The sequence below is a fragment of the Hordeum vulgare genome, chromosome 7H (assembly GCF_904849725.1).
Source record: "Hordeum vulgare subsp. vulgare chromosome 7H, MorexV3_pseudomolecules_assembly, whole genome shotgun sequence".
NCBI lineage: Eukaryota > Viridiplantae > Streptophyta > Magnoliopsida > Poales > Poaceae > Hordeum > Hordeum vulgare.
In genome coordinates this window covers 468,419,161-468,440,001 of record NC_058524.1, presented here as the reverse complement: position 1 = coordinate 468,440,001, position 20,841 = coordinate 468,419,161, and the positions used below count along the sequence as shown (strand labels likewise).

Below are 20,841 nucleotides of genomic sequence, written 5' to 3'. Positions count from 1 at the left end.
GTTATTTTTGTTGTTTGTCTAACCAATTGTTGCACGCTTTCGTAGCCATTTTTCTATAAAACAAGGTTCTAGCAGAACCAACTGCAGCAAGCGCAAACGGGCCTATGAGCACATTTACTTGTTTCTTGATGTCAAAAAGAAAAGAAAAACTTGTTCCTTATCTTTCATTAAGATAACTTGTTATATTTCTTATGTAGCAACACCATTAAAAGGACTGCCCCAGATGATACGATATTTTGGGACGTTATTAGATTTGTTATCCTTGATAGAGTATATTATAACCTGCCGAACTATGTAGGTGCGATCACTTAGCATTAGTGGTAAACTATATAAAAAACTATACAGATGCGAGAAAAAAGAACGATGATGCATAATGGCAAAAAATTGAGCGTGAAATTTGTTGTTCGTTTTTTAAAGATATAGTGAAGTTGAGATCTATTCGACTTTACTGATGAAAACCTAATTTCTCTATTCTTACCAAGGATCTAGTAATATTCATTTTGAGTTGTATCTATCGGATCCCATGAAAGGAAAATCAATGGCCGAGATCAATACTATTACGAAATTCGAATTTTTAAGCAGAAACCTTGGGGCAATATCAAAGCTAAGCTTGTATCGTTTATCTCTCCAACAAAGAAGAACCTCTACCGCTCAAATGTACCGTAGGTAATAATATAAGGTAAAAAAAAGGAAAAATAAATTTACAGCTCCAATAGGCAGCTGGCATACCTGTAGATATAGAATAATTAAACAAAACAAAGGCCGAAAGAAAACCCGCTCGCACAATAAAAAAACAATAAATAAGCAGCATCAGCACGAAAGAAAAAGGAAAGTAAGTCGGAATATAACACATGAGATTCAAAAACTTGGGAGAGACCAAACAGACCTCCTCCTGCCCATCAGCTCTTCCTCCCTTCCCTTGCCCCCCCTCCAACACCACCCTCCTCCTGCCCCATCCCGAATCCGGCCGCGGCACCGATTCCTCTCCTCCTAATCCTCCCCGCGGCCCTCCCGAATTCAGCTCCCTGGATTTGATCCCTCCTCTTGGCGCCCATCATTTCGCCGGCTTCCTCATCCGCTGTTGAGTCCGGAGTCGCCCAAGAACTCGGGTTCTTGATCCAAACCCTGCCAATTCCGCGGGCCAGAGCGCGAGGGCCCGGTTCCGAGGTCTCCTGGGGCGGCTCAGGCGCCTCAATCGGAGAGCCCGCCCGGCGAATTCGTTTCCCTGACCTAAACGGGTGGGAATTTCTCTGATTCGCGATGGAGCCGGGGAATCAGCAACAGGTCCAGCCTCCGGCGCCCCCTGCAGCTCAGCTGATGGCGCCGCCGCATCCGCCGCAGCCGAGGCCAGTGGCCCAGGTGCATGCTGTCTTCTCCTCGACCAGGCAGTGGCCAATGTCCTTCACGCCTATGTAAGCAATTATTGTTTTTGCTTTCACAGTTTGAAATCTGCCTCTGTTCTTTGCTCACGTGGCGGTGTGAAGAACTTGGCTCGATTGAGGCGTTTTGAATTTTATTTTTGCGGGTGTGATTTCCAAGCAAAATATGTTGTCTTATGGAGCCAGGAAGGATTTATTTATTGAGGTTAGAGAAATTTTGGCGGTTGGGGATTCGATATGCTTGTGGACGTGATGCTAGTTTGCACTGGCCTGTAGTATATTGAACATAGTAGCTAGTGACAAGGCTGTGGTTACTGAATTTGCTATCTGACTTTTAGGGTTTTAATGTTTTGCTTTGGACGTTTGATGCTTCAGCATTCCGAATTTAAGTATGAAAATGCTACTTGAAGTGGTGTGCATTGAGAAGAATGTTGGGTATACATCATTCACCGTGGTGCCATACTTTCCGTGTTTTTTTTTTTTTTTTGCCTTAATGAGTCTTGTACCTAGAAGCGTTAATGAAGAAAGTCTGCTAAAATCTCAATGTTACAGTAGAACCATCTCCGTTCTCCATTCTTAAGGGAAACAAAATTCCATGATGTTATTGGTCATTGGAGGAACTACTTTGTTGCTTGTAACTCACGAGTCACATATTGCTTCTTTCTTTGGTTAGATATAACAAATGCAAGCACAATACTGTATCTATAAAAAGTTCGTTACTGATGATCTGTTTTTTACTTGTATTTTTCAGCAAGCCAATGGTCGAAATCAAGAGTGTGACTCCACCAAAGAGAAAGAAGCAGTGCAATTGCAAAAACTCACACTGTCTAAAGCTGTGAGTTTTCTTGTGCACGACTATTTGTTTTTACAATGCCGATCAAGTAATAGAAATATTCATTTTAAGTGGGAACCTTTGCAAATGCATGCTATGACATTCTATTGCCATGCAAAGAAAGTTAGTGCTGTGTTAGTGATTAACTAAACTGTGTGGTGTTGTTTGAAAAAAAAGGAAACCTCATGTACCTTCAAGATACCAACTACTAGATAGGAATAAGATGATCAATTGCAGTAACATAGATTCCTCCATTTTCCTTTTCCTCATTAATGGAGAATTTGCAGGTAACGTATCACATTGTGGTGTGTGTAGAAGGCTAGAAGTTTTGTGTTTCCTTTTGGTCCAAAGTGATGTTTGTAGTCATTGGCAAAAATATGAAGCATAAAATACATTGAGCTTAACTAGTAAGATCAGTTTGTTTTGAAACAAGATACACAGGTTCAGCTTTCATGCTCTTGTTTTCTTTTGGGGTGTCAATGGTAATGTTGTATTCTCAAGTTTCTACCAAATTACCACTTTGGCAGTTTTATTATTTTAATACATTCATATAAAATTTAAGGTTTCTTGTTTTATATGGTTATTAGTTGACTAATCCCATCCAATTTATAAATGAACTCATTTATTATCAAATTTATTATCTTTTGAATAGAAGGTGCAATCACTAACATGATATTTATTTATTAGGTACTGTGAGTGTTTTGCAGCAGGCCTTTATTGCGACGGCTGCAATTGTAAACAATGTGGAAATAAAGTTGAGAATGAACATGCTAGGCAGGAGGCTATTAACAGCACTAAGCTACGGAATCCAAAGGCTTTTCAACCTAAGATCGAAAACGTTCCAAGTACTCTTAGTGTTCGAAAGGTACATTCTTTCCTCTTATAGAATGGTTTAAATGCATCTTACAACAGTAGAAGTGAAGTTATATAAAATGGATAATGAAAGTTTGACACATAAGAAACATCAGTTCTGCACTTCTATCATCGTTTTTATGATGTTCCTACATGATGTAATAATTATATGTTACAACTTACAAGATATGCTTGTGTACACGCCTATTAAGCATGCTGTAAGGCTGTAAGTTCGAAGGAATCCTAGAATCGATGCCAAGGACAGTCCGTAAACTATACTTGAGGAACCTGTTCAAGAACGAGCTAACATGAGCATATTTGTATGAACTAAACTTGATGACTCTATACTAAACAGTGATCAACAAAGCACATTGCATTTATATGAAGACTATTCGGTATTATCAGTTAGTTTGTATGAAATGTGTGACAGTAGGCTTCTGAATTATGTGGTATTCATGCAGAAACTCTAGCGGATTATCTTCATCTTAAATATCATATATTTCCAACTAGCGTGTAATATTTTTGGTTATACATATAGAACATCCGATCTCTGCCAACTATTAACCAAGGGCAGAAACTAATTTCTCAAGTTTTATGTAAAAAAAGTATTCGGGTGCTTTTAGTTGCTGCACATGATATGTTTTTGCCAACCCGACAAAAAGAGGCTGCAGAACAAGATTTATTTATGTGAGGAGAAAAGTACAAAGACTGGAGGCCAGAAGAAGGAATACTGTACTTGGGTTATAATTCAATCCAAGAATTATCTCACTGTTTTATCGCGCAACTCAATACATCATTATCATTTTGAAAACCGGCTCCACTTCCCTCCTCGTTTGGCACATCTGTGCCAGACGGTTTATTCCTGGTGCCGCACAAATGTCTGTTTGATGATCATTCCCATGCCCAAAGGTGTGTAGGCGACCAGTAGGCTGATTTAATTGCAATAGTCAGTAACAGGGACATGTTGTTCATTTATGCCTTTTGGCTTAATCTTAGGCCACGAGTTACTTTCCATGGACGAACCTTGCGGGTAAAACCTTGGATTTTGGGGCATTATACTCTACCAATTTTTTTCATTACCGAAGCCAACATTCTCAGTTCTGCTTCATCGGCTCCTGCTTTCATTATTGCTTCCTTTAAGATGGAAACACCGATAGCTCACATTAACTTTTGCATTATATGTTGATGTCTGAACTGAAATCCTTTTGTCCTGCCCATCTAGTTAAATTGATTATCAGATGTTTCATATTTCATTCTGACCTGTCTCTCCTTGTGACCATGAGGTCACGGGTTCAAGTCCTGGAAAAAGCCTCTTGCAGAAATGTAGGGAAAGGCTGCGTAAAATGGACCCAAAGTGGTCGGACCCTTCCCTGGACCCTGCGCAAGCGGGAGCCACATGCACCGCGCTGCCCTTTTTTCCTATTGATAAATAATAATTAAGTTTACTGCATTTAAATAAATAAAATATTTTCTTGTGACTCTTTTTCGTGCATTTAACTAATCTTCGCTGCCATCAGGATGCTGGAGCACCTTCACTTCCAAAACATAATAAAGGTTGTCACTGCAAAAAATCAGGGTGTCTCAAGAAGTACTGTGAATGCTTCCAAGCAAATATCCTTTGTTCCAAGAATTGTAAATGTATGGATTGCAAGAACTTCGAAGGAAGTGAGGAGCTACAGGCTATAATTCAAGGGGATAATGCATCTGATAAAAATAGCATTCAGCAAGCAGCTAACGTCACTCTGAATGGTGCCATTGGATCCTCTGGGTATAAATATTCACCTGTACGTAGAAAAAGACACCCAGAAGACCCCCTTGGTCCAGAGGTAATTTCAAGATTAGCCAGTTCTGCAACTTTAATAATCTCCCATATTAAATTCTGATCTCGTGTAACACATCTACTTTGTTGGTAGTATCCGTTTACTCTGCCTGGTTGTGTCAAAATCCAATTGGGTGTACATCCACTTGATCACTGTTACTGATTTTTATCTAACTATAGCTATAAATTTTGATGGTCTGGTAATTGTTTCATGTGTTCCAGGCTAACCACTTCGATGCTTCACAAGTTGCTTCTTCCAGTGGACTTGAAGGCTGTATTGGTTATCAGAGTAGATCTAAAATGGTCTATAGGTAAGTAAAAAGTGGTGCCCTGGTTAATTTGAATACTTGATAACCTCGCAGAAATAAATAGATGAATAAAACCTTAGAACAAAACTGATCTAACTAAACTCCTGGCCAAATTATTAGCCACAATGTATATGTCTGCCACTAAAATATTATTTTCATTTGACCAACCAAGATACTTTTACTTGTCAATTATTGAAGTTAATTTTTTACTGCCCGCTCTATATAGCTTATGAAAGTAGGTAGTGCCTTGTAAAACTATTGGTTACGAAAGAACATGTATCGATACAGCTGTACATTGATGCTTCATTCGTGCATTGTTTATTAAAAAAATATTCAATTTTACAGGTCTCCGCTAGCAAACACTGTCCATCCTACCGATGTTAATGATCTTGCCAACCATTTGGTGATTGCATGCAGAAAGGCAACAGAAGCCTTCTTGACAATAGCTGGTAACTTCTTTTTTTTATCCTTTTCATTTGATTTTTTTCTTCATAAATGCAGTTAGTGCACACTAGAATTAGGCACTATTCAAGCATTCTTGGTGAAAAGATAAACTACCCTAGTGCCCAGGAAGAAAACATCGTTGTGTTTGTTAAGTTACAAATCTTGATTTTTATAATTAAACCTGGCTCCTAAAATAACATGTTAATTGGACATAGATATAGGATTTCAGATGCTTTGCATAGGTGTTATAAATGATAAAATAAGAGTGAAAATATTAATATCAAAACTTCTGAGATATCATTTGCGTCAGTTTGGCTACCTGTTATCTGGTTTCCCATTAAATAAATACCTGCATGTAGAAGAATAGCTTTGCTTCATCAAAGATATATCTAGTTTGAACAATCATTTTGTCGCAAAGTTGAAAGAAATGCCATTTTCGTTTGAGCACCTAATGCAGGCAGCAGTGCTGTCAGTCCAGATTTATTTTCAGCTAAAGTGTCTTCACATTTGCAGATAACAAAGTTGAGATGGAAGTAGAGAGGGGAATTCACACAAATGCTGACCTAAACAATGATAGCATGAAAAACCGTGAAGTTCAGAACGGTGTTATTAGTCAACCTGATGTTGCAACCCATATAGATCAGCGGACTGCTGGTGATCTCGAATCACCTTGCGGTAACACCCAAGAGGATTATAGACCTGCCTCTCCAGGAACACAAGCGCTGCTGTGTGACGAGCAGGGCACCGCATTTGGATCGGATTATAGAACTTCATTTCCAGCGGCATTTCATGATCAGGACACTCCAAAGCTAAGCGTTCTGCAAGAAAAGACGGTGTTGACAGGGTTGCGAGAGTACCTCCGGGTAATCATCACGCGCGGCAAGATAAATGGTGAGGATAATTTTGCTAAGATCTTTCTACCCTTCCATCTCACTGATGACTTGACACTGATCTGAGGTATCCAACTAGTTACAGTTAGGTACACTGCAAGTAAATTCACCCTATGCTACTACACTTTAGTTTTTAAATCGGTCATTTTAAAATAAGCCACATTCACAAAGAAAAGTCAACAGGTTGAGCTTAATTGAGCCTCAGTTGTGACTTTCCCGATGAAATCAGAACTACACGCAGGCTCGATAACAGTTGATAGTGAGCAAATATCATGACTGCAGGTGGTGGACTCTTGGGAGTGTAGGCGCAAAGAATACTAGTCGAGTAGTTCATATATCGACTGTGAACAAAATATTTAACATCCCATTCTTGTCCAGCATCATGTTTCAGCCGGGATACGCTAACAAATGGTGCTTTCGATGCTGACAAACTTCACTGTAAACCCTAACGTTTTCTTCTGTTGCCTCACGTGTAACTTGCAGCCAATAACTCAGCCGGGATGACAGAAGCCAACGCGTCGTCCGAGCCCGCTATGGAGCTGGACGCTCGAAGAAACCATGGAGCAACCACTGGTCCCGGTGTGAGTTCGCTTCCATCAGAAGCTGTGGAAAGACCAAAAGCCCCCGGCGACCCCGAGAATCCAAGAACAAGTGACCCCTCCGCATAGAACTGTTGATTAGAAGGCCAGAGTCAGTGTGACTGTTAAAGTGGTAGGTTCACCCACGAAATTTGTAATAACAAAGCCTCTCTATTCATGTGTATATGTGGATAGCTATAGTCTCTGTTGCCGGTTTTCCGGCAACCGGCCCGCCATTGTAGCATCAGTCAGTCCCGAGGTGTAAAAGTAGGCAAAGATAGGTGTCCCTTTGATTGTGTAATTAATTTGATTGATACTAATGATTTTCATATTCTTATATCGTTATCTTATACTTGTAATAATGTTTGGAGTTTGAGCGGAGCGTTGTTCCTGGGGAATCGGCGTGTCTTGAAGCTTCGAGCCCTGCATGATTGGCTGATTGCATTAGCTACAGGAAACACTTGCGATGGTTTGCAAAATTTTCTACCATATACAGCATCATTCCTTCCCTTCCAAACACACCACAAGAAAGTGTATAAATTTGTGACATGCTTTTTCTGAACTTTGACATTTGATTTGGAGATGGGCGGTACTAGATGAAAGCTAGCGCCTCATCGTCTGAGAGCAACGTCAACCCGAAGACCCAAACAAGCATGCGTTTTATCCGTTTGGGTCGGCTGCAACAGCAGCAGCACCAACAGTAGTGTCCAGGTGCATTTTCTTGCGCATGGATTTCAAAATAAACAACACGTTCGAATTCAACATAAATAAACATTAAAAGACGATCAACCGATCATGTTGGGTGGCAACCCCGCAGGGCGGCCGATGGTGGCGATGGAATGCGCGGGCGGGAGGAGCTGGCAGCGGGGGACCTTCCACTTGCCCTTAAAAAATCTAATGATGAGAGCAACTCCAACGGGCCGACCCCAAACGGACGGCAAATTTGTCCGCTTTTTGTCCTTTTGGGTCGGTCGTCCGTCCGGCATCCGTCCTGTTTTAGATTTTGGTCGACAATGTGTCCAATGCGCCGACCCATTTCATGTCCGCAATCAACGAAGTCGGGCACCGGGTTGCAAGCCGACGCGCGGGGCGAGTCGGGCAGCACCGTCCGAGGGAAGGCGGATGAGCCGGTGCTGAGCGCGGCGGCCACGGCGGCGTTGACGAGCCCATGTTGGCTAGGGTTTAACCCCAGCATGCGGAGCGCCTCCCTCGTTGCCGCCGCGACGCAAGCGCTGGTGACTTGCTGCTGCGCGACGGCCGCCGCGATGGCTTCATCCCTCGCGTCCACTGCGTGCCTCCGGTCCTTCCTCTTGATCGACTCCTTTGTCCGCTGTTCGGGCGTCAGCACCTTCTTCGGCTTCGGCGCGGCGGCCTTCTGGGGGGCACGAGGCTTGCCTTTGCCGGACGAGGCGAGGCCGGCGGCGGCGTCGAGGTCGAGGTCGTCGTCCATGACGGGCGTGGGGCGGGAGCGCGCGCGGGCGGGAGGGTTTTTGGGGAAAATGAGGGGAAATGGTGGTGGATGCCACCGATTGGCGGGCCTGGGGAGAGGAGTAGGGGCGCGCGCGCGTCCGTCTCGTGTCCACGCCGACGCAAATCCGGCTTAAAATTGGGCCGGGAATGGGTCGCCAAGCAGACGCCAAGCGGACGCCCGTCCGTTTGGGTCGGCGCGTTGGGCCGACTTTTGTGTCCGCGTCGACCCAAACGGACGACGGCGGACGAAATGGGTCACCCCATTGGAGTTACTCTGAGCAGGTTAGAGTTTGGCTAAGGTTCTGATCTGTTGGAAATATGCCCTAGAGGCAATAATAAATTAGTTATTATTATATTTCCTTGTTCATAATAATCGTTTATTATCCATGCTAGAATTGTATTGATTGGAAACTCAAATACATGTGTGGATACATAAACAACACACTGTCCCTACTGAGTCTCTAGTTGACTAGTTCGTTGATCAAAGATGGTCAAGGTTTCCTGGCCATAGGCAAGTGTTGTCACTTGATAACGGGATCACATCATTAGGAGAATCATGTGATGGACAAGACCCAAATTATATTCGTAGCATATTGATCATGTCATTTTATTGCTATTGTTTTTTGCGTGTCAAATATTTGTTCCTATGATCATGAGATCATATAACTCACCGGCACCGGAGGAATACCTTGTGTACATCAAACGTCACAAACGTAACTGGGTGACTATAAAGGTGTTCTACATGTATCTCCGAAGGTGTCCGTTGAGTTAGTATGGATCAAGACTCGGATTTGTCACTCCGTGTGACGAAGAGGTATCTCAGGGCCCACTCGGTAATACAACATCACACACAAGCCTTGCAAGCAATGTGACTAAGTGTAAGTCATGGGATCTTGTATTACGTAATGAGTAAAGAGACTTGACTGTAACGAGATTGAAATAGGTATGCGGATAGCAACGATCAAATCTCGGGCAAGTAGCATACCGAAGGACAAATGGAATGACATACGGGATTATATGAATCCTTGACACTGAGGTTCAACCGATAAGATCTTTGGAGAATATGTAGGATCCAATATGGACATCCAGGTCCCGCTATTGGATATTGATCGAGGAGTACCTCGGGGCATGTCTACATAGTTCTCGAACCCGCAGGGTCTGCACACTTAAGGTTCGATGATGTTTCGGTATAGTTGAGTTATAGGTGTTGGTAACCGAAAGTTGTTCGGAGTCCCGGATGAGATCCAGGGTATCACGAGGAGCTCCGGAATGGTCTGGAGGTAAAGATTAATATATAGGAAGTCCTGTTTGGTCACCGGAAAAGTTTCGGGCTCATCGGTAGTGTACCGGGAGTGCCGGGAGGGGTGTCACTCCCCAAGGGGTCTCATGGGCTATGGGAAGAGATAAACCAGCCCCTAGTGGGCTGGAATAAGTTCCCACTAAGGCACATAAGTTTTGAGAAGGAAAAAACACAAGGTGGAAAGAGTTTCCAAGTGGGAAGGTGGAATCCTACTCCAAGTAGGATTGGAGTAGGACTCCTCCACCTCCAATTTCGGCCAAACATTGAGGTTTTGAGCCTGCCTCCTCCCCTCCCTCCCTCCTATATATAGTGGTGATTTAGGGATGATTTGAGACAACTTTTTTCCACGTGCAACTCAGATCTAGACACCATAGTTCTTCCTCTCGATCGTATTTCTGCGGAGCTCGGGCGGAGCCCTAAAAGATTAGATTGTCACGACCACCGGAGCGCCGTCACGCCGTCGGAGAACTCTTCTACCTCTCCGCCCCTCTTGCTAGATCAAGAAGGTGGAGATTGTCATCGAACTGTACGTGTGCTGAATGCGGAGGTGCTGTCCGTTCATCACTAGATCGAAACAAATCATGAGACGGTTCGTGGGACGGATCACGAGACGGATCGCGGGGCGGTTCGTGGGGCGGTTCGAGGGACGTGAAGACGTTCCACTACATCAATCGCGTTTTTTAACGCTTCCTGCTGTGCGATCTACAAGGGTACGTAGATCCAAATCTCCTCTCGTAGATGGACATCACCCTGATAGGTCTTCGTGTGCGTAAGAAAATTTTTGTTTCCCATGCAACGTTCCCCAATAGTGGCATCATGAGCTAGGTTCATGTGTAGATGTTATCTCGAGTAGAACACAAAGGGTTTTGTGGACGATGATGTTCGATTTGCTGCCCTCCTTAGTCTTTTCTCGATTCGGCGGTATTGTTGGATTGAAGCGGCCCGGACCGACATTATTCATACGCTTACGAAAGACTGGTTTCATCGATTGACATGCAACCTCGTTGCATAAAGATGACTGGCGGGTGTCGGTTTCTTCAACTTTAGTTGAATTGGTTTTGACCGAGGCAGTCCTTGGAGAGGTTAAATAGCAATTTGCACATCTACGTTGTGGTTTTTGCGTAAGTAAGATGCGATCATACTAAATACCCAGAGCAGCCACGTAAAACATGCAACAACAAATTAGAGGACGTCTAACTTGTTTTTGCAGGGTATGCTTGTGATATGATATGGCCAATGACATGATGTGATATATTGGATGTATGAGATGATCATGTTGTAATAGTTAATATCGACTTGCACGTCGATGGTACGGCAACTGGTAGGAGCCATATGGTTGTCTTTAAACTAACGTTTGTGTTTCAGATGCGTTTACTATATTGCTAGGACGTAGCTTTAGTAGTAATAGCATAAGTAGCACGACAACCTCGATGGAGACACGTTGATGGAGATCATGATGATGGAGATCATGGTGTGGCGCCGGTGACAAGAAGAACGTGTCGGTGCTTTGGTGATGGAGATCAAGAAGCACAAGATGATGGCCATATCATGTCACTTATGAATTGCATGTGATGTTAATCCTTTTATGCACCTTATTTTGCTTAGAACGACGGTAGCATTATGAGGTGATCTCTCACTAAAATTTCAAGACGAAATTGTGTTCTCCCCGATTGTTCACCGTTGCGACAGTTCTTCGTTTTGAGACACCACGTGACGATCGGGTGTGATAGACTCAACGTTCAGATACAACGGGTGCAAAACAGTTGCACACGCGGAACACTCGGGTTAAACTTGACGAGCCTAGCATGTGCAGACATGGCCTCGGAACACAAGAGACCGAAAGGTCGAGCATGAATCGTATAGTTGATATGATTAGCATAGAGATGCTTACCACTGAAACTATTCTCAACTCACGTGATGATCGGACTTGAGTTAGTGGATTTGGATCATGTACCACTCAAATGACTAGAGAGATGTACTTTTTGAGTGGGAGTTTATTAAGTAATTTGATTAGTTAAACCCTAGTTATCATGAACATAGTCAAAAGGTCTTTGCGAATTATGATGTAGCTTGCGCTATAGCTCTACTGTTTTTATATGATCCTAGAGAAAATTTAGTTGAAATTTGATAGTAGCAACTTTACGGACTAAGTCCGTAAAACTGAGGATTGTCCTCATTGCTGCGCAGAAGGCTTATGTCCTTAATGCACCACTCGGTGTGCTGCACTTCGAGCGTCGTCTGTGGATGTTGCGAACATCTGACATACACGTTTTGATGACTACGTGATAGTTCAGTGCGTGATACTTAATGGCTTAGAAGCAAGGCGCCGAAGACGTTTTGAAACGTCGGGGGACATAAGAGAGGTTCTAGGAGATGAAATTGAGATTTCATGCTCGTGTCCTTGTTGAGAGGTGCGAGACTTCCGACAAGATTCTTTGTCTAAAAACTAGAGGAGAAAAACTCAAATTATTGAGCATGTTCTCAGATTGTCTGAGTACAACAATCGCTTGAATCAAGTGGGAGTTAATCTTCCAGATGAGATAGTGATGGTTCTCCAAAGTCACTCCCACCAAGCTGCTAGAGCTTCGTGATGAACTATGAACATATCAAGGATAGATATGATGATCCTTGAGCGATTCGCAATGTTTGACACTGAAGAGTAGAAATCAAGAAGGAGCATCAATTGTTGATGGTTAGTAAAACCACTAGTTTCAAGAAAGGCAAGGGCTAGAAGGGATACTTCATGAAATGGTAAACCAGTTGCTGCTCTAATAAAAACCCAGGATTGAACCCAAACCCGAGACTAAGTGCTTCTGTTATGAGGGGAACGGTCACTGAGCCGGAGCTACCCTAGATGCTTGGTAGATAAGAAGGCTGGCAAAGTCGACAGAAGTATATTTGATATACATGATATTGATGTGTACTTTACTAGTACTCCTAGTAGCACGAGGGTATTGGATACCGGTTCGGTTACTAAGTGATTAGTAACTCGAAATGAAAGCTACGGTATAAACGGAGACTAGCTAAAGGCGAGGTGACGATAAGTGTTGGAAGTGTTTCCAAGGTTGATGTGATCAAACATCGCACGCTCCCTCTATCATCGGGATTGGTGGTAAAACCTAAATAATTGTTATTTGGTGTTTGCGTTGAGAATGAACATGATTGGACCGTGTTTATTGCAGTACGATTATTCATTCAAAGAGAATAATAGTTGTTCTATTTGCTTGAATAATTACCCTTCAATGGTTTATTGAATCTCGATCGTAGTGCTACACATGTTTATAATATTGGTGCCAAAAGATACAAAGTAATAATGATAGTATCACTTACTTGTGGCACTGCCACTTGAGTCATGTTGGTATAAATGCATGAAGAAGCTCCATAGAGATGGATCGTTTGGACTCACTTGATTTTGAATCACTTGAGACATGCAAATCATGCCACATGAAACAAGAGAGTAACTTGTTGGGAGTAATACATTTTTGATGTGTGCAGTCCAATGAGTGTTGAGGCACGCAGTGGATATCGTTATGTTCTTACTTCACTGACGATTTGAGTAGATACAGGAGTATTTACTTGATGAATCACAAGTCTGGAATATTGAAAAGTTCAAAGCTATTTCAGAGTGAAGATCGTCGTGACAAGAGGATAAACTGTCTACGATATGATCATAGAGATGAATGAGTTGCGAGTTTTTGTACACAGTTAAGACAATGTGGGAATTGTTTCGCAATACATGCCACCTAGAACACCATAGTGTGATGGTGTGTCCGAACGTCATAGCCACGCCCTATTTTGATATGTTGCATACTATGATGTCTCTTATCAAATTGCCACTATCGTTTATGGTTATGCATTAGAGACAACTGCATTCACTTTAAATAGGGCACCGCGTATTTCCTTTGAGATGACACAGTATAGACTATGGTTTGGAGAAACCTGAGCTGTCGTTTCTTGAAAGTTTGGGGCTCCGATGCTTATGTGAAAAAGTTTCAGTCTAATAAGCATGAACCCGAAGTGGATAAATGCATCTTGATAGGATATCCAAAACAATTGGATACATCTCCTATCTCAGATCCGGAAGCAAAGTGTTTGTTTCTAGAAACGGGTCCTTTCTCGAGGAAAGGTTTCTCTCGAAAGAATTGAGTGGGAGGGTGGTGGAACTTGATGAGGTTAGTGAACCGTCACTTCAACCAGTGTGTAGCAGGGCGCAGGAAGATGTTCATGTGACGCCTACACCAATTGAAGTGGAAGCTGATGTTGGTGATCATTAGAGCTTCGTATCAAGTTACTACAAACCTCGTAGGTCGACAAAGGTCGCGTACTACTACAGAGTGGTACGGTAACCCTGTCTTGGAGGTCATGTTGTTGAACAACAATGAACCTACGAGTTATGGAGAAGCAATGGTGGGCCCGGATTCTGACAAATGGCTGGAGGCCATGAAATCCAAGAGAGGATCCATGTATAAAACAAAGTGTAGACTTTGGAAGAACTACTTGATGGTAGTAAGACTATTAAGTAAAGATGGATCTTTAAAAGGAAGACAGACAATCATGGTGATAAGTCACTATTAATAAAAGCTCAACTTGTCGCAAAGATGTTTTCGACAAGATCAAAGAGTTGACTATGATGTGACTTTCTCACTCTTAGCGATGCTAAAAGTATGTTGGAATTATGTTAGTAGTTGCTGCATTATTTGTGAAATATTGCACATAGGAAGTCAAAACATTGTTTCCTCGACGGTTTCCTTGAGGAAAGATTGTATGTGATACAATCAGAAGGTTTTGTCGATCCTAAGGATACTAACAAGTATGCAAGCACCAGCTATCCTTTTATGGACTGGTGCAAGAATCTCGGAGTTGGAATATACGCTTTGATGAGATGACCAAAGCTTTTGGGTTTGTGCAAGGTTTATGAGAAACTTGTATTTCCAAAGAAGTGAGTGGGAGCACTATAGAATTTGTGATAAGTATATGTGGTTGACATATTGTTGATCGGAAGTAATGTAGAATTTATGTAAAGCATAAAGGTTGTTTGAAAGGGGTTTTTCAAAGGAAGACCTGGATAGAGCTACTTGAACATTGAGCATCAAGATCTATGGAGATAGATCAAAATGCTAAACAGAACTTTCAAATGAAATGCATGCCTTGACAAGTTTTTCAAGGAGTTCAAAATAGATCAGCAAAGAAGGAGTTCTTGGCTGTGTTGTAAGGTGTGAATTTGAGTAAGACTCAAAAGCCCGACCACGGTAGAAGAAAGAGAAAGGACGAAGGTCGTCCCCTATGCCTTAGTCGCAGACTCTATAGTATGACATGCTATGTACCGCACCTAATGTGTGCCTTGCCACAAGTCTGTTAAGAGGTACAAAGAGTGATCCAGGATTGAATCACTGAACAGCGGTCAAAGTTATCCTTAGTAACTAATGAACTAAGGAATTTTTCTCGATTATGGAGGTAGTTAAAGAGTTCGTCGTAAAGGGATACGTTGATGCAAGCTTTGACACAAATCCGAATAACTATGAGTAGTAAAACAGATTCGTATAGTAGAGTAGATATTTGGAGTATTTCCGAATAGCACGTAGTAGCAGCATCTATAAGATGACATAAAGATTTGTAAAGCACACACGGATATCAAAGATTCAGAACCGTTGACTAAAACCTCTCTCACGAGCAAGACGTGATCAGACCCCAGAACTATATGGGTGTTGGATTCGTTAAAATCACATGGTGATGTGAACTAGATTATTGACTCTAGTGCAAGTGGGAGGCTGTTGGAAATATGCCCTAGAGGCAATAATATATTAGCTATTATTATATTTCCTTGTTCATAATAACCGTTTATTATCCATGCTAGAATTGTATTGATTGGAAACTCAAATACATGTGTGGATACATAGACAACACACTGTCCCTAGTGAGCCTCTAGTTGACTAGTTCGTTGATCAAAGATGGTCAAGGTTTCCTGGCCATAGGCAAGTGTTTTCACTTGATAACGGGATCACATCATTAGGAGAATCATGTGATGGACAAGACCCAAATTATACACGTAGCATATTGATCGTGTCATTTTATTGCTATTGTTTTTTGCGTGTCAAGTATTTGTTCCTATGACCATGAGATCATATAACTCACCGGCACCGGAGGAATACCTTGTGTGCATCAAACGTCACAACGTAACTGGGTGACTATAAAGGTGTTCTACAGGTATCTCCGAAGGTGTCCGTTGAGTTAGTATGGATCAAGACTGGGATTTGTCACTCCGTGTGACGAAGAGGTATCTCGGGGCCCACTCGGTAATACAACATCACACACAAGCCTTGCAAGCAATGTGACTAAGTGTAAGTCACGGGATCCTGTATTACGGAACGAGTAAAGAGACTTGACGGTAACGAGATTGAAATAGGTATGCGGATATCGACGATAAAGTCTCGGGCAAGTAACATACCGAAGGACAAAGGGAATGGCATACGGGATTATATGAATCCTTGACACTGAGGTTCAACCGATAAGATCTTCGGAGAATATGTAGGATCCAATATGGGCATCCAGGTCCGCTATTGGATATTGATCGAGGAGTACCTCGGGGCATGTCTACATAATTCTCGAACCAGCAGGGTCTGCACACTTAAGGTTCGATGATGTTTCGGTATAGTTGAGTTATAGGTGTTGGTAACCGAAGTTATTTGGAGTCCTGGATGAGATCCAAGACGTCACGATGAGCTCCGGAATGGTCCGGAGGTAAAGATTAATATATAGGAAGTCCTGTTTCGTCACCGGAAAAGTTTCGGGCTCATCGGTAGTGTACCGAGAGTGCCGGGAGGGGTGTCACGCCCCAAGGGGTCTCATGGGCTATGGGAAGAGATAAACCAGCCCCTAGTGGGTGGAATAAGTTCCCACTAAGGCCCATAAGGTTTGAGAAGGAAAAAACACAAGGTGGAAAGAGTTTCCAAGTGGGAAGGTGGAATCCTACTCCAAGTAGGATTGGAGTAGGACTCCTCCACCTCCAATTTCGGCCAAACCTTGAGGTTTTGAGGCTGCCTCCTCCCCCACTCCCTACTATATATAGTGGTGATTTAGGGCTGATTTGAGACAACTTTTTGCCACGTGCAACTCAGATCTAGACACCATTCTTCCTCTAGATCGTATTTCTGTGGAGCTCGGGCGGAGCCCTGCAGGATTAGATCGTCACCACCACCGGAGTGCCGTCATGCTGCCGGAGAACTCTTCTACCTCTCCGTCCCTCTTGCTGGATCAAGAAGGTGGAGATCGTCATTGAGCTGTATGTGTGCTGAACGCGGAGGTGCCGTCCGCTCAACACTAGATCGGAGCAGATCATGAGACGGATCGCGAGACGGTTCGTGGTACGGATCGCGGTACGGATCGTGGGACGGATCGCGGGACGGTTCGTGGGGCGGTTCGAGGGATGTGAAGACGTTCCACTACATCAACCACGTTTTTTAACGCTTCCTGTTGTGCGATATACAAGGGTACGTAGATCCAAATCTCCTCTCGTAGATGAACATCACCATGATAGGTCTTCGTGTGCGTAAGAAAGTTTTTGTTTGCCATGCAACGTTTCCCAACACGATCGTCCAGGAGGAAGCAAGTTTGGTCAGATGTAGACCAAGGGGGGAAATGGATGGGGCCCACATATCACACGAGGTGACATAATGGTACGAACACATCGAGAAGGGATGCAGTGACCACTCCTGTCTCCATCCGACAGGGACGCAATTTCAGTGACTTTGTTAAGTGAAGTCACGCGGGGCTTTAGCCCCCAACATCCACCACACATTTCACGATCTAGTAGGGAGCACGCCCTAGCTCGTTTACTGCTTTGAAAATTTCAATGGTAGGCTACAAAAAAGAATATACACTGAATATTGAATGCTTGCAAATTTCAATGTTACGTTGTTCATTTTCTTCCTTGGTTGGTTCAGACTTTCAATGTTTTATGCTTCTAAAACTTCAGTGGTACACCACGGAACGTGAAATGTTTGCAAAATTTTAATGTTATGTTGTTCATTTTTTCTTTGTCTAACGGGATTAGTTTCTGCATTTTGCAATTATTTCAGTTTTCGTTTCATGTTATGTTCAGCGATCAAATAATTTCTGCGTGAAAATATTTAGGTTGGAGTGTCCAGGGCATCCTTGCAAGCTGAAAAAGCCGGCAAAATTGACAAAAATGACCCCTGGGGGAAAGAACTCACGGAGTGACCCCTCGGGGAAAATATGTCACCCGGCTGACCCTTTTGTGTGGCGCCCGACACCTAGGCGCCACACTACACTGTGTGACGCCTAGCCGTTCGGCGCCACAACCCCCGACCACCTGGCAGAGAGGGCCCACCCCCCCCAGACCGTGTGACGCCTAAGTCTCAGGCGTCACACATTGTAATGTGTGGCGCCGAGCGCTTAGGCGCCACACAATGACTTAACAGGCCACGGGCCAGCCCCCCTCCCCACCCCCTCCCCATTCCCCTCCCTCATTCAAACAGAAACAGGAACGGCGGCGGCTGGCTCTCTTCCAATCCCTAATCCCCTACCCCATCTCCTTCAGATCTGGTGATTTCTTCCTTGGATTGATCCCCCAAGGTTGGCTACTAGGTAATCTCTTCCGTTTCCCATCCTTCTATCCAAGTGGAATAGGTTTTTGTTGAGTAGATTGATTTGAGTAGTTAGGATATGAATTCTTAGGATTTGACTAGTTAGGATATGAGTTCTTAGGATTTGAGTAGTTAGGATATGAGTAGATTCATATTAGTAGTTAGTATTAATAGTTAGTATATGACTAGATTGATATGAGTAGTTAGGATATTAGTTCTTAGGATTTTAGTAGTTAGTATATGAGTAGATTCATATGAGTTCTTAGGATTTGAGTAGTTAGTATATGAGTAGATTCATATGAGTTCTTAGGATTTTAGTAGTTAGTATATGAGTAGATTCATATGAGTTCTTAGGATTTGAGTAGTTAGGATATGTAGATGAGTGGATTAGTAGATGAGTAATTTTTTGAATATGAGTATTTTTTTGTGATTTGTAGGATGGTGTGGCTTCTGAATAATGTTTATGACGGTGAACACCGGGCCTATTTCATGTCGGAGAAGAAAATGGTAAGTAGATCATATGATAAAAAAACATGTATTTAATAAGCACTTGAAAATGTAATAAGCACTTGATATCACTTACTCCTATCTGTTTGCAGGAGCTTACGCCCTTGAAGATTCGGTCTCATGGGGCATCGTCTGTAATGCAGTACGATGAGCGTACACCCCATACATCGAGATGACGGGACTCCTTCCATTCATTTAGCTTGTGAGTCGGTCAACGCCCAATCTGAACGCTGCAGCAGTCACAACACTTATTGATCGTTGGAGGCCGGAGACACATAGTTTTCACCTCCGGACCGGAGAGATGACAGTTACTCTTGAAGATGTTTCCATGATCACCGCACTTCTGATCGAGGGGAAGCCTCTTTGTATGAGCACTGATTCCGAGGGATGGCGGCAACATGGAGGCCCTTATTGGTATGTCGCCGCAGGAGCCGGAGGTAGAAGATGGAGGGAAGAAAGATATAGTCCCGGCCGGCACTCCTTTCACTTGGATTGCCGCAAACTTTGCTCATTGTCCTGAGGACGCAGATGACGAGGTGATCCATAGGTATGCTCGCGTGTACATGTGGTACGTCATCTCTAGGACTATCTTTGTTGACGGCACTGGCAAGAATGCTCCATGGATGTGGCTGAAGGCGTTGACTGTTTTCGACAACAAGTTCAGTTGGGGCTCGGCTGCACTGGCTTACTTGTATCGGCAGGTAATAAATTGTTAATATTAAGTACTCTCTGTTATCTTTTTCTGCTAAACCGATGCATGTTTGTTGTTACTTGTAGTTGGACGATGCTTGTCGCAGGACCACAAAGGACGGTGGAGTTGGTGGTTGTATGCTCCTACTTTCAGTATGGAGCTGGGAACGCCTACCTGTTGGACGCCCTAAAAGCTCAAAGTGGAATACCTGGGATGACCACGGCAACCCTGTACGACTTCCTACATGGGCTTACAAGTGGGACTTGGTATCGGAGGTGGCAAGCGAAGTGAACCTATTGTACAAGCAATACACCAACGAGATGGATTCGCTTACCCCCGAGCAGGTAAGATGGTTTCAGAGTTGACTTCCAGTTTTTATGTTGTGAGTAAAATGAATTGTGCCTTTTATGTTGTGTTGTAGGTGGAATGGCAGCCATATGGTGCCGGGCCAAACTTTGGTGATGCACACACGTTCGAGCTCAATCCACTATGCCTGCAGGAAAAACATCTTTGGCTAATGCGTTGTCCCCTTATATGCAATTGGGCGGTTGAGTTTCATCTCCCGCATAGTGTGATGCATCAATTTGGGTTGTTTCAGCCACACCCGCCGGAGTGGGTGGACACAGACACACAGCTTCACAGGTAACAAAATCATGCACAATAAAGAAGTACTGATTAGTTTTGTTCTTAGTGTTGAGCGAGCTACTGATGGGTTTTGTTAAAAGCAGGTTGGATAGGAGGAGGCAGCGAAAGATCAAGGATTGGCATAAGCATCATAAGAACTATGTCATTATGTTCGAGCAAAGTGTGCAGGCAGCTTCGAGTGCGCAACGAACCCATCACCGCTAGCATTGTCCGCTTGCGTTCAACAACTACCTAAGATGGTTTCAGGAGAGTACTCGTGTCGAGATTTGTCTGCCGGCTTACGAGGAGGACATATTGGAAGAACCCACTGAGTACGATGCACTTGCCCAAGGCGATTACAACAAGTTAATTCGCGAAGGGTACCAAACTTCCTTCCCCCCTGTCCTGAACTTTGTGGTAAGTGTGCTCACCTATGTTAAGTATGAATGCTAGTACACCTATTCACTTGCATGTCATTGTCTTGTGATCATAGCGCAAAGAGGTCAAGAAACAAGCTGATGAGTCCGAAGATATTCTAGAGAAG

General features: G+C 43.3%; 1 protein-coding gene across 1 annotated transcript; it reads left to right on the top strand.

The window, feature by feature from the left end:
• Positions 1-862: 862 nt before the first annotated feature.
• On the top strand, positions 863-7,439 carry LOC123412272 (protein tesmin/TSO1-like CXC 5). Its single transcript, XM_045105219.1, has 8 exons — positions 863-1,412; positions 2,131-2,214; positions 2,899-3,076; positions 4,581-4,889; positions 5,105-5,193; positions 5,536-5,639; positions 6,148-6,525; positions 7,008-7,439. Exons 1-8 carry the CDS (start codon positions 1,261-1,263, stop codon positions 7,190-7,192), a joined length of 1,479 nt encoding a protein of 492 aa, XP_044961154.1. The 5' UTR covers positions 863-1,260; the 3' UTR covers positions 7,193-7,439.
• The last annotated feature ends 13,402 nt before the right edge of the window (positions 7,440-20,841 follow it).